The sequence below is a fragment of the Oncorhynchus kisutch genome, unplaced genomic scaffold (assembly GCF_002021735.2).
Source record: "Oncorhynchus kisutch isolate 150728-3 unplaced genomic scaffold, Okis_V2 scaffold644, whole genome shotgun sequence".
Classification (NCBI taxonomy): Eukaryota; Metazoa; Chordata; class Actinopteri; order Salmoniformes; family Salmonidae; genus Oncorhynchus; species Oncorhynchus kisutch.
The window spans coordinates 14,191-27,500 of record NW_022262589.1 but is presented as its reverse complement, the minus strand read 5'-3'; the positions used below and the strand labels follow the sequence as shown (position 1 = coordinate 27,500).

The 13,310-nt window shown below is 46.4% G+C and overlaps 1 protein-coding gene across 1 annotated transcript in view; it reads right to left on the bottom strand.

Moving 5' to 3' along the window:
* Positions 1 to 11,875, bottom strand: part of LOC116360858 (calcium uniporter protein, mitochondrial-like) — a gene marked incomplete at its 5' end in the record, with an annotated part of 22,625 nt that extends 10,750 nt beyond the window's left edge. Inside the window, 2 exons of the mRNA XM_031815828.1 lie at positions 3,718 to 3,888; positions 11,800 to 11,875. Coding sequence (XP_031671688.1) covers positions 3,718 to 3,888; positions 11,800 to 11,875 — 247 coding nt within the window. The remainder of the gene's footprint in view (positions 1 to 3,717; positions 3,889 to 11,799) is intronic.
* Between the last annotated feature and the right edge of the window lie 1,435 nt (positions 11,876 to 13,310).

Here is a 13,310-nt window from a genome sequence, read left to right as displayed (position 1 = left end):
ACAGGAACATTCTACATTTGGCTAGAAATTCAAAAAGAAATTATCCTAACAGAGAAAAATGTCCTCCTGTGTGCTACCTATATCCCCCCACTAGAATCCCCATATTTTAATGAAGACAGCTTCTCCATCCTGGAGGGGGAAATCAATCATTTCCAGGCCCAGGGACATGTACTAGTCTGTGGCGACCTAAATGCCAGAACCGGACAAGAACCTGACACCCTCAGCACACAGGGGGACAAACACCTGCCTGGAGGTGACAGCATTCCCTCCCACATATGCCCCCCTAGGCACAACTATGACAACATAACCAACAAAAACGGGTCACAACTCCTGCAGCTCTGTCGCACGCTGGGTATGTACATAGTCAACGGTAGGCTTCAAGGGGACTCCTATGGTAGGTACACCTATAGCTCATCTCTTGGCAGTAGTACTGTAGACTACTTTATCACTGACCTCAACCCAGAGTCTCTCAGAGCGTTCACAGTCAGCCCACTGACACCCCTATCAAACCACAGCAAAATCACAGTCTACTTAAACAGAGCAATACTCAATCATGAGGCATCAAAGCCAAAGGAACTGAGTAACATTAAGAAATGCTATAGATGGAAGGAATGCAGTTTGGAAACCTACCAAAAAACAATTAGGCAACAACAACCTCAATCCCTTTTAGACAATTTCCTGGGTAAAACGTTCCACTGTAATAGTGAAGGTGTAAACTTGGCAGTAGAAAATCTTAACAGTATATTTGACCTCTCAGCTTCCCTATCAAATCTAAAAATCTCAAATAGAAAACCGAAGAAAATTAACAATAATGACAAATGGTTTGATGAAGAATGCAAAAATCTAAGAAAGAAATTGAGAAACCTGTCCAACCAAAAACATAGAGACCCGGAAAACCTGAGTCTACGCCTTCACTATGATGAATCACTAAAACAATACAGAAATACACTACGGAAAAAGAAGGAACAGCACGTCAGAAATCAGCTCAATGCAATTGAAGAATCCATAGACTCTAACCACTTCTGGGAAAATTGGAAAACACTAAACAAACAACAACACGAATAATTATCTATCCAAAATGGAGATGTATGGGTAAACCACTTCTCCAATCTTTTTGGCTCTATAACAAAGAATAAAGAGCAAAAACATATACATGATCAAACACAGATCTTAGAATCAACTATTAAAGACTACCAGAACCCACTGGATTCTCCAATTACATTGAAAGAGTTACAGGACAAAATAAAAACCCTCCAACCCAAAAAGGCCTGTGGTGTTGATGGTATCCTCAATGAAATGATCAAATATACAGACAACAAATTCCAATTGGCTATACTAAAACTCTTTAACATCATACTTAGCTCTGGCATCTTCCCCAATATTTGGAACCAAGGACTGATCACCCCAATCCACAAAAGTGGAGACAAATTTGACCCCAATAACTACCGTGGAATATGTGTCAACAGCAACCTTGGGAAGATCCTCTGCATTATTATTAACAGCAGACTCGTACATTTCCTCAATGAAAACAATGTACTGAGCAAATGGCAAATTGGCTTTTTACCAAATTACCGTACAACAGACCATGTATTCACCCTGCACACCCTAATTGACAACCAAACAAACCAAAACAAAGGCAAAGTCTTCTCATGCTTTGTTGATTTCAAAAAAGCCTTCGACTCAATCTGGCATGAGGGTCTGCTATACAAACTGATGGAAAGTGGTGTTGGGGCTAAAACATACGACATTATAAAATCCATGTACACAAACAACAAGTGTGCGGTTAAAATTGGCAAAAAACACACACATTTCTTCACACAGGGTCGTGGGGTTAGACAGGGATGCAGCTTAAGCCCCACCCTCTTCAACATATATATCAACGAATTGGCGCGGGCACTAGAAAAGTCTGCAGCACCCGGCCTCCCCCTGCTAGAATCCGAAGTCAAATGTCTGCTGTTTGCTGATGATCTGGTGCTTCTGTCACCAACCAAGGAGGGCCTACTGCAGCACCTAGATCTTATGCACAGATTCTGTCAGACCTGGGCCCTGACAGTAAATCTCAGTAAGACCAAAATAATGGTGTTCCAAAAAAGGTCCAGTCACCAGGACCACAAATACAAATTCCATCTAGACACTGTTGCCCTAGAGCACACAAAAAACTATACATACCTTGGCCTAAACATCAGCACCACAGGTAACTTCCACAAAGCTGTGAACAATCTGAGAGACAAGGCAAGAAGGGCATTCTATGCCATCAAAAGAAACATACATTTCAACATACCAATTAGGATTTGGCTAAAAATACTTGAATCAGTCATAGAGCCCATTGCCCTTTATGGTTGTGAGGTCTGGGGTCCGCTCACCAACCAAGACTTCACAAAATGGGACAAACACCAAATTGAGACTCTGCACGCAGAATTCTGCAAAAATATCCTCCGTGTACAACGTAGAACACCAAATAATGCATGCAGAGCAGAATTAGGCCGATACCCACTAATTATCAAAATCCAGAAAAGAGCTGCTAAATTCTTCAACCACCTAAAAGGAAGCGATTCACAAACCTTCCATAACAAAGCCATCACCTACAGAGAGATGAACCTGGAGAAGAGTCCCCTAAGCAAGCTGGTCCTGGGGCTCTGTTCACAAACACAAACACACACTACAGAGCCCCAGGACAGCAGCACAATTAGACCCAACCAAATCATGAGAAAACAAAAAGATAACTACTTAACACATTGGAAAGAATTAACAAAAAAACAGAGCAAACTAGAATGCTATTTGGCCCTACACAGAGAGTACACAGCGGCAGAATACCTGACCACTGTGACTGACCCAAAATTAAGGAAAGCCTTGACTATGTACAGACTCAGTGAGCATAGCCTTGCTATTGAGAAAGGCCGCCGTAGGCAGACATGGCTCTCAAGAGAAGACAGGCTATGTGCTCACTGCCCACAAAATGAGGTGGAAACTGAGCTGCACTTCCTAACCTCCTGCCCAATGTATGACCATATTAGAGAGACATATTTCCCTCAGATTACACAGATCCACAAAGAATTCGAAAACAAATCCAATTTTGAAAAACTCCCATATCTACTGGGTGAAATTCCACAGTGTGCCATCACAGCAGCAAGATTTGTGACCTGTTGCCACGAGAAAAGGGCAACCAGTGAAGAACAAACACCATTGTAAATACAACCCATATTTATGCTTATTTATTTTATCTTGTGTCCTTTAGCCATTTGTACATTGTTAGAACACTGTATATATATATAATATGACATTTGTAATGTCTTTACTGTTTTGAAACTTCTGTATGTGTAATGTTTACTGTTAATTTTAGTTGTTTTTCACTTTATATATTCACTTTGTATGTTGTCTACCTCACTTGCTTTGGCAATGTTAACACATGTTTCCCATGCCAATAAAGCCCTTGAATTGAATTGAATTGAATTGAGAGAGAGAGAGAGAGAGAGAGAGAGAGAGAGAGAGAGAGAGAGAGAGAGAGAGAGAGAGAGAGAGAGAGAGAGAGAGAGAGAGAGAGAGAGAGAGAGAGAGAGACAGAGAGAGAGAGAGAGAGAGAGAGAGAGCGACAGAGAGAGAGAGAGAGAGAGAGAGACAGAGAGACAGAGAGAGAGAGAGAGAGAGAGAAAGAGAGAGCGAGAGACAGAGACAGAGAGAGGGTTAACTAGCTGTTACATAGTGTGTACTCATCCCTACCTGTAGAGTAGATGGCTACTCGGTCGATACCCCTGTCCTCTGTCTGCAGCTGTGTGAGAAACACCCCAACACAGTCACTGAGTGGCTTCAGAGTGAACTGGCATCGCTCTCGCCGGGACGGCAAACTGACTGAGATCACCGGCAGTCCATTCTGGTACACCACCGTCACCTCTGAGAGAACATACACAACAACACTGTCAATAAAAACATGTTCATCAAACTCAACCCACATCATGAGAAACCACAGCCAGACAAAACAAGGTGTGTGACAATATTAAACCAGACACTAAACGAGACGACACTAACCCGGACATTAAACAAGACATTAAATCAGACAACACTAAACCAGACAACACTAACCCGGACATTAAACCAGACATTAAATCAGACAACACTAAACCAGACAACACTAACCCGGACATTAAACCAGACATTAAATCAGACAACACTAAACCAGACAACACTAACCCGGACATTAAACCAGACATTAAATCAGACAACACTAAACCAGACAACACTAACCCGGACATTAAACAAGACATTAAATCAGACAACACTAAACCAGACAACACTAACCCGGACATTAAACCAGACATTAAATCAGACAACACTAAACCAGACAACACTAACCCGGACATTAAACCAGACATTAAATCAGACAACACTAAACCAGACAACACTAACCCGGACATTAAACCAGACATTAAATCAGACAACACTAAACCAGACAACACTAACCCGGACATTAAACCAGACAACACTAAACCAGACAACACTAACCCGGACATTAAACCAGACAACACTAAACCAGACAACACTAAACCAGACAACATAAGACCAGACAACACTAAACCAGACAACACTAAACCAGACAACACTAAACCAGACAACACTAAACCGGACAACACTAAACCGGACATTAAACCAGACAACACTAAACCAGACAACACTAAACCAGACAACACTAAACCGGACAACACTAAACCGGACAACACTAAACCAGACAACACTAAACCAGACAACACTAAACCAGACAACACTAAACCAGACAACACTAAACCAGACAACACTAAACCAGACAACATGAGACCAGACAACACTAAACCAGACAACACTAAACCAGACAACACTAAACCGGACAACACTAAACCGGACATTAAACCAGACAACACTAAACCAGACAACACTAAACCGGACAACACTAAACCAGACAACATTAAAGCAGACAACATTAAAGCAGACAACACTAAACCAGACAACACTAAACCAGACAACACTAAACCAGACAACATTAAACCAGACAACATGAGACCAGACAACACTAAACCAGGAAACATTAAAGCAGACATCACTAAACCAGACAACACTAACCTGGACATTAAACCAGACATTAAACCAGACAACACTAAACCAGACAACACTAAACCAGACAACACTAAACCAGACAACATGAGACCAGACAACACGAGACCAGACAACACGAGACCAGACAACACTAAACCAGACAACACTAAACCAGACAACACTAAACCAGACAACACTAAACCAGACAACACTAAACCAGACAACACACGACCAGACAACACTCGACCAGACAACACTAAACAAGACAACACTAAACCAGACAACACTAAACAAGACAACACTAAACCAGACAACACTAAACCATCCTCTCCTAGCTACTGTACTCCTCCTCCCTCCTCTCCTAGCTACTGTACTCCTCCTCCCTCCTCTCCTAGCTACTGTACTCCTCCTCCCTCCTCTCCTAGCTACTGTACTCCTCCTCCCTCCTCTCCTAGCTACTGTACTCCTCCTCCCTCCTCTCCTAGCTACTGTACTCCTCCTCCCTCCTCTCCTAGCTACTGTACTCCTCCTCCCTCCTCTCCTAGCTACTGTACTCCTCCTCCCTCCTCTCCTAGCTACTGTACTCCTCCTCCCTCCTCTCCTAGCTACTGTACTCCTCCTCCCTCCTCTCCTAGCTACTGTACTCCTCCTCCCTCCTCTCCTAGCTACTGTACTCCTCCTCCCTCCTCTCCTAGCTACTGTACTCCTCCTCCCTCCTCTCCTAGCTACTGTACTCCTCCTCCCTCCTCTCCTAGCTACTGTACTCCTCCTCCCTCCTCTCCTAGCTACTGTACTCCTCCTCCCTCCTCTCCTAAATACTGTACTCCTCCTCCCTCCTCTCCTAAATACTGTACTCCTCTCCTAGCTACTGAGTCCCTTAGTATGAGGTGGTGTCAGTCCCTCGTACTAGTCCCTAGTATGAGGTGGTATCAGCCCCTTAGTATGAGGTGGTATCAGTCCATGGGTATGAGGTGGTATCAGTTCCTTAGTATGAGGTGGTATCAGTCCCTTAGTATGAGGTGGTATCAGTCCCTTAGTATGAGGTGGTGTCAGTCCCTTAGTATGAGGTGGTACTAGTCCCTAGTATGAGTCCCTTAGTATGAGGTGGTATGAGTCCCTAGTATGAGGTGGAATGAGTCCCTTAGTATGAGGTGGTATGAGTCCCTTAGTATGAGGTGGAATGAGTCCCTTAGTATGAGGTGGTATGAGTCCCTTAGTATGAGGTGGAATGAGTCCCTTAGTATGAGGTGGTATGAGTCCCTTAGTATGAGGTGGAATGAGTCCCTTAGTATGAGGTGGTATGAGTCCCTAGTATGAGGTGGAATGAGTCCCTTAGTATGAGGTGGTATGAGTCCCTAGTATGAGGTGGTATGCATCCCTAGTATGAGGTGGAATGAGTCCCTTAGTATGAGGTGGTATGAGTCCCTAGTATGAGTCCCTTGTATGAAGTGGTATAAGTCCCTAGTATGAGTCACTTAGTATGAGGTGGTATGAGTCCCTTAGTAAGAGGTGGTATGAGTCTCTAGTATGAGTCCCTTAGTATGAGGTGGTATGAGTCTCTAGTATGAGTCCCTTAGTATGAGGTGGTATGAGTCTCTAGTATGAGTCCCTTAGTATGAGTCCCTTAGTATGAGGTGGTATGAGTCTCTAGTATGAGTCCCTTAGTATGATGTGGTATGAGTCTCTAGTATGAGTCCCTTAGTATGAGGTGGAATAAGTCCCTTAGTATGAGGTGGTATGAGTCCCTTAGTATGAGGTGGTATGAGTCCCTTAGTGTGAGGTGGTATGAGTCCATTAGTACGAGGTGGTATGAGTCCCTTAGTATGAGGTGGTATGAGTCCACTAGTATGAGGTGGTATGAGTCCATTAGTATGAGGTGGAATGAGTCCCTTAGTATGAGGTATTATGAGTCCCTTAGTATGAGGTGGTATGAGGACCTAGTATGAGGTCGTATGAGTTCCTAGTATGAGGTGGAATGAGTCCCTTAGTATGAGGTGGTATGAGTCCCTAGTATGAGGTGGTATGCGTCCCTAGTATGAGGTGGAATGAGTCCCTTAGTATGAGGTGGTATGAGTCCATAGTATTAGGTGGTATGAGTCCCTAGTATGAGGTGGTATGAGTCCCTAGTAGGAGGTGGAATGAGTCCCTTAGTATGTGGTGGTATGAGTCCCTAGTATGAGGTGGTATGAGTCCCTAGTATGAGGTGGTATGCGTCCCTAGTATGAGGTGGTATGAGTCCCTTAGTATGAGGTGGTATGAGTCCCTTAGTATGAGGTGGCATGAGTCCCTAGTAGGAGGTGGTATGAGTCCCTTAGTATGAGGTGGTATGAGTCCACTAGTATGAGGTGGTATGAGTCCATTAGTATGAGGTGGAATGAGTCCCTTAGTATGAGGTATTATGAGTCCCTTAGTATGAGGTGGTATGAGGACCTAGTATGAGGTGGTATGAGTTCCTAGTATGAGGTGGAATGAGTCCCTTAGTATGAGGTGGTATGAGTCCCTAGTATGAGGTGGTATGCGTCCCTAGTATGAGGTGGAATGAGTCCCTTAGTATGAGGTGGTATGAGTCCATAGTATTAGGTGGTATGAGTCCCTAGTATGAGGTGGTATGAGTCCCTAGTAGGAGGTGGAATGAGTCCCTTAGTATGTGGTGGTATGAGTCCCTAGTATGAGGTGGTATGAGTCCCTAGTATGAGGTGGTATGCGTCCCTAGTATGAGGTGGTATGAGTCCCTTAGTATGAGGTGGTATGAGTCCCTTAGTATGAGGTGGTATGAGTCCCTAGTAGGAGGTGGTATGAGTCCCTTAGTATGAGGTATTATGAGTCCCTTAGTATGTGGTGGTACGAGTTCTCGCTTGTTTGCATGTGGCTCTCCCTGCTGGAATGTGCCTGTCTCCCTGTCTGTACTTCCCTTTCATGGTGCTATAATGGCTAAGCTATTAAAATCCACTTCAGCTCTGACCGCAATCAACATTCAATTCTCACTGCTATACTCTCTCCCTCCCTCCCTACCTCCTTCTCTCCCTCCCTCTCTACCTCTCTCCCAACCCTGTCAGTTATCCACAAAACAGATGCCAGCTTCTCCTTCACAATGACTGCTGTCTGATGGCTGAGAGAGAGACTACTATGCTGTTAGCTCCAAACTAGTTTGGAGGCCTGATGCTGTACCCCTCTACCTTTGACTGGAGGCCTGATGCTGTACCCCTCTACTTTTGACTGGAGGCCTGATGCTCTTGACTGGAGGCCTGATGCTCTACCCCTCTACCTTTGACTGGAGGCCTGATGCTGTACCCCTCTACCCCTCTACCTTTGACTGGAGGCCTGATGCTGTACCCCTCTACCCCTCTACCTTTGACTGGAGGCCTGATGCTCTACCCCTCTATCTTTGACTGGAGGCCTGATGCTGTACCCCTCTACCTTTGACTGGAGGCCTGACGCTCTAACCCTCTACCTTTGACTGGAGGCCTGATGCTGTACCCCTCTACCTTTGACTGGAGGCCTGATGCTGTACCCCTCTACCCCTCTATTTTTGACTGGAGGCCTGATGCTGTACCCCTCTACCTTCGACTGGAGGCCTGATGCTCTACCCCTCTACCTTTGACTGGAGGCCTGATGCTGTACCCCTCTACCTTCGACTGGAGGCCTGACGCTCTACCCCTCTACCTTTGACTGGAGGCCTGATGCTGTACCCCTCTACCTTTGACTGGAGGCCTGATGCTGTACCCCTCTACCTTCGACTGGAGGCCTGACGCTCTACCCCTCTACCTTTGACTGGAGGCCTGATGCTGTACCCCTCTACCTTTGACTGGAGGCCTGATGCTGTACCCCTCTACCTTCGACTGGAGGCCTGACGCTCTACCCCTCTACCCCTCTACCTTTGACTGGAGGCCTGATGCTGTACCCCTCTACCTTTGACTCGAGGCCTGATGCTGTACCCCTCTACCTTTGACTGGAGGCCTGATGCTCTACCCCTCTACCTTTGACTGGAGGCCTGATGCTGTACCCCTCTACCTTCGACTGGAGGCCTGATGCTGTACCCCTCTACCTTTGACTGGAGGCCTGATGCTGTACCCCTCTACCTTCGACTGGAGGCCTGATGCTGTACCCCTCTACCTTTGACTGGAGGCCTGATGCTGTACCCCTCTACCCCTCTACCTTCGACTGGAGGCCTGACGCTCTACCCCTCTACCTTTGACTGGAGGCCTGATGCTCTACCCCTCTACCTTCGACTGGAGGCCTGATGCTGTACCCCTCTACCCTCGACTGGAGGCCCGATGCTCTACCCCTCTACCTTTGACTGGAGGCTTGATGCTCTACCCCTCTACCTTTGACTGGAGGCTTGATGCTCTACCCCTCTACCTTCGACTGGAGGCCTGATGCTGTACCCCTCTACGTTTGACTGGAGGCCTGATGCTGTACCCCTCTACCTTCGACTGGAGGCCTGATGCTGTACCCCTCTACCTTCGACTGGAGGCCTGATGCTCTACCCCTCTACCTTTGACTGGAGGCCTGATGCTCTACCCCTCTACATTCGACTGGAGGACTGATGCTGTACCCCTCTACCTTCGACTGGAGGCCTGATGCTGTACCCCTCTACGTTTGACTGGAGGCCTGATGCTGTACCCCTCTACCTTCGACTGGAGGCCTGATGCTGTACCCCTCTACCTTCGACTGGAGGCCTGATGCTCTACCCCTCTACCTTTGACTGGAGGCCTGATGCTCTACCCCTCTACATTCGACTGGAGGACTGATGCTGTACCCCTCTACCTTCGACTGGAGGCCTGATGCTGTACCCCTCTACCTTCGACTGGAGGCCTGATGCTGTACCCCTCTACCTTTGACTGGAGGCCTGATGCTGTACCCCTCTACCCCTCTACCTTCGACTGGAGGCCTGACGCTCTACCCCTCTACCTTTGACTGGAGGCCTGATGCTCTACCCCTCTACCTTCGACTGGAGGCCTGATGCTGTACCCCTCTACCCCTCTACCTTTGACTGGAGGCCTGATGCTCTACCCCTCTACCTTTGACTGGAGGCTTGATGCTCTACCCCTCTACCTTCGACTGGAGGCCTGATGCTGTACCCCTCTACGTTTGACTGGAGGCCTGATGCTGTACCCCTCTACCTTTGACTGGAGGCCTGATGCTGTACCCCTCTACCTTCGACTGGAGGCCTGACGCTCTACCCCTCTACCTTTGACTGGAGGCCTGATGCTGTACCCCTCTACCTTTGACTGGAGGCCTGATGCTGTACCCCTCTACCTTCGACTGGAGGCCTGACGCTCTACCCCTCTACCCCTCTACCTTTGACTGGAGGCCTGATGCTGTACCCCTCTACCTTTGACTCGAGGCCTGATGCTGTACCCCTCTACCTTTGACTGGAGGCCTGATGCTCTACCCCTCTACCTTTGACTGGAGGCCTGATGCTGTACCCCTCTACCTTCGACTGGAGGCCTGATGCTGTACCCCTCTACCTTTGACTGGAGGCCTGATGCTGTACCCCTCTACCTTCGACTGGAGGCCTGATGCTGTACCCCTCTACCTTTGACTGGAGGCCTGATGCTGTACCCCTCTACCCCTCTACCTTCGACTGGAGGCCTGACGCTCTACCCCTCTACCTTTGACTGGAGGCCTGATGCTCTACCCCTCTACCTTCGACTGGAGGCCTGATGCTGTACCCCTCTACCCTCGACTGGAGGCCCGATGCTCTACCCCTCTACCTTTGACTGGAGGCTTGATGCTCTACCCCTCTACCTTGACTGGAGGCTTGATGCTCTACCCCTCTACCTTCGACTGGAGGCCTGATGCTGTACCCCTCTACGTTTGACTGGAGGCCTGATGCTGTACCCCTCTACCTTCGACTGGAGGCCTGATGCTGTACCCCTCTACCTTCGACTGGAGGCCTGATGCTCTACCCCTCTACCTTTGACTGGAGGCCTGATGCTCTACCCCTCTACATTCGACTGGAGGACTGATGCTGTACCCCTCTACCTTCGACTGGAGGCCTGATGCTGTACCCCTCTACGTTTGACTGGAGGCCTGATGCTGTACCCCTCTACCTTCGACTGGAGGCCTGATGCTGTACCCCTCTACCTTCGACTGGAGGCCTGATGCTCTACCCCTCTACCTTTGACTGGAGGCCTGATGCTCTACCCCTCTACATTCGACTGGAGGACTGATGCTGTACCCCTCTACCTTCGACTGGAGGCCTGATGCTGTACCCCTCTACCTTCGACTGGAGGCCTGATGCTGTACCCCTCTACCTTTGACTGGAGGCCTGATGCTGTACCCCTCTACCCCTCTACCTTCGACTGGAGGCCTGACGCTCTACCCCTCTACCTTTGACTGGAGGCCTGATGCTCTACCCCCCTCTACCTTCGACTGGAGGCCTGATGCTGTACCCCTCTACCCCTCTACCTTTGACTGGAGGCCTGATGCTCTACCCCTCTACCTTTGACTGGAGGCTTGATGCTCTACCCCTCTACCTTCGACTGGAGGCCTGATGCTGTACCCCTCTACGTTTGACTGGAGGCCTGATGCTGTACCCCTCTACCTTCGACTGGAGGCCTGATGCTGTACCCCTCTACCTTTGACTGGAGGCCTGACGCTCTACCCAGTCAAACTGAGCACCAACTCAAAGTCTACTGTTCCACAATGACACCTCTTGCTGGCTGAAAAATATATTACGACTCAGCTGTCAGCACCAAACCACATTAACCAGACTGTTTATAAAACACTCACCCTCTGGAGTGGCTGACGTACACAGCAGCCTCTGGCCATGCCACGAGGGGTCGCCACTCCAACCCTGGGGGGGGAGAGAGAGAGAGAGAGAGAGAGAGAGAGAGAGAGAGAGAGAGAGAGATGGAGGGAAGAATGAAGAGAGGGAGGGAAAGAGGTAAAGAGACAAGGAGGAAGGGAGAGGGAGAGAAATAGCGAGAGAGGGAAGGAAGGAAGGATGGAAAGAGGGAGAGAAAGAGAGAGAAATAGCGCGTGAGAGAGAGGGAAGGAAGGACGGAGAGAGGGAGAGAAAGAGAGGGAAATAGCGCGTGAGAGAGAGAGGGGGAAGGAAATAGGGAGAGAAAAAGAGATTAAATATTATACTGACAAATTGAAATCGGAAATTGTTACGATTTTTAAGAGGTACAGTTTATATGAGAAAATCAGTGAATATAAATACATTCATTAGGTCCTAATCTATGGATTTCACATGACTGGGAAAATGCCTCTGTTGCTCACAGAGACCTTAAAATAAATTGACCTCACAACGTACCTCAAGATCTCATCATGGTATTTCTGTGCATTAAAATTGCCATTGATAAAATGCAATTGTGTCCGTTGTCCTAAACTTATGCCTGCCCATACCATAATCCCACCAACACCACTCTGTTCACAACGTTGACATTAGCAAACCGCTCGCTCACACGATGCCATACACATGATCTGTGGTTGTGAGGCCGGTTGGATGTACTGACAAATTCTCAACAATGACGTTGGAGGCGGCTTATGTTAGAGAAATGAATATTAAATTCTCTGGCAACAGCCCTGGTGGACATTCCTGCAGTCACCATGCCAATTGCACGCTCCCTTAAAACTGGAGACATTGGTGTCATTGTGTTGTGCAAAACAAATGCACATTTTAGAGTGGACTTTTATTGTACCCAGCACAAGGTGCACCTGTGTAAGCTTCTTGATATGCCACACCTGTCAGGGGGATGGATTATCTTGTCAAAGGGGAACTAACAGGGATGGAAACAAATTTATGTGCACATCATTTTAGAGAAAAAAAAAGAAGCTTTTTTTTTTAAACATTTCTGTGATCTTTGATTTGATGAAACATGGTGCGTTTACACTGTAGATCAGTGTATATGTTGAAATAGTATCCATGACAACCACTTGAGAAATACAAAATATACATAATGTAGTTAGCCCTCTGGACTTTTTCTACGTTTTGTTTTTGTTTACAGCATTATACTAAAATGGATTAAAAGTGGTTGTAATTTATTAACAATAAAAAAAACAGAAAAAAAGCTTATTTATTTACATGAATTATTATTATTATTATTTATTTATATATTATTTATTATTATTATTATTATTATTATTATTATTTATTTATATATTATTTATTATTATTATTATTATTATTATTTATTTATATATTATTTATTATTATTATTATTATTATTTATTATTATTATTTATTTATATATTATTTATTATTATTATTATTTATTTATATATTATTTATTATT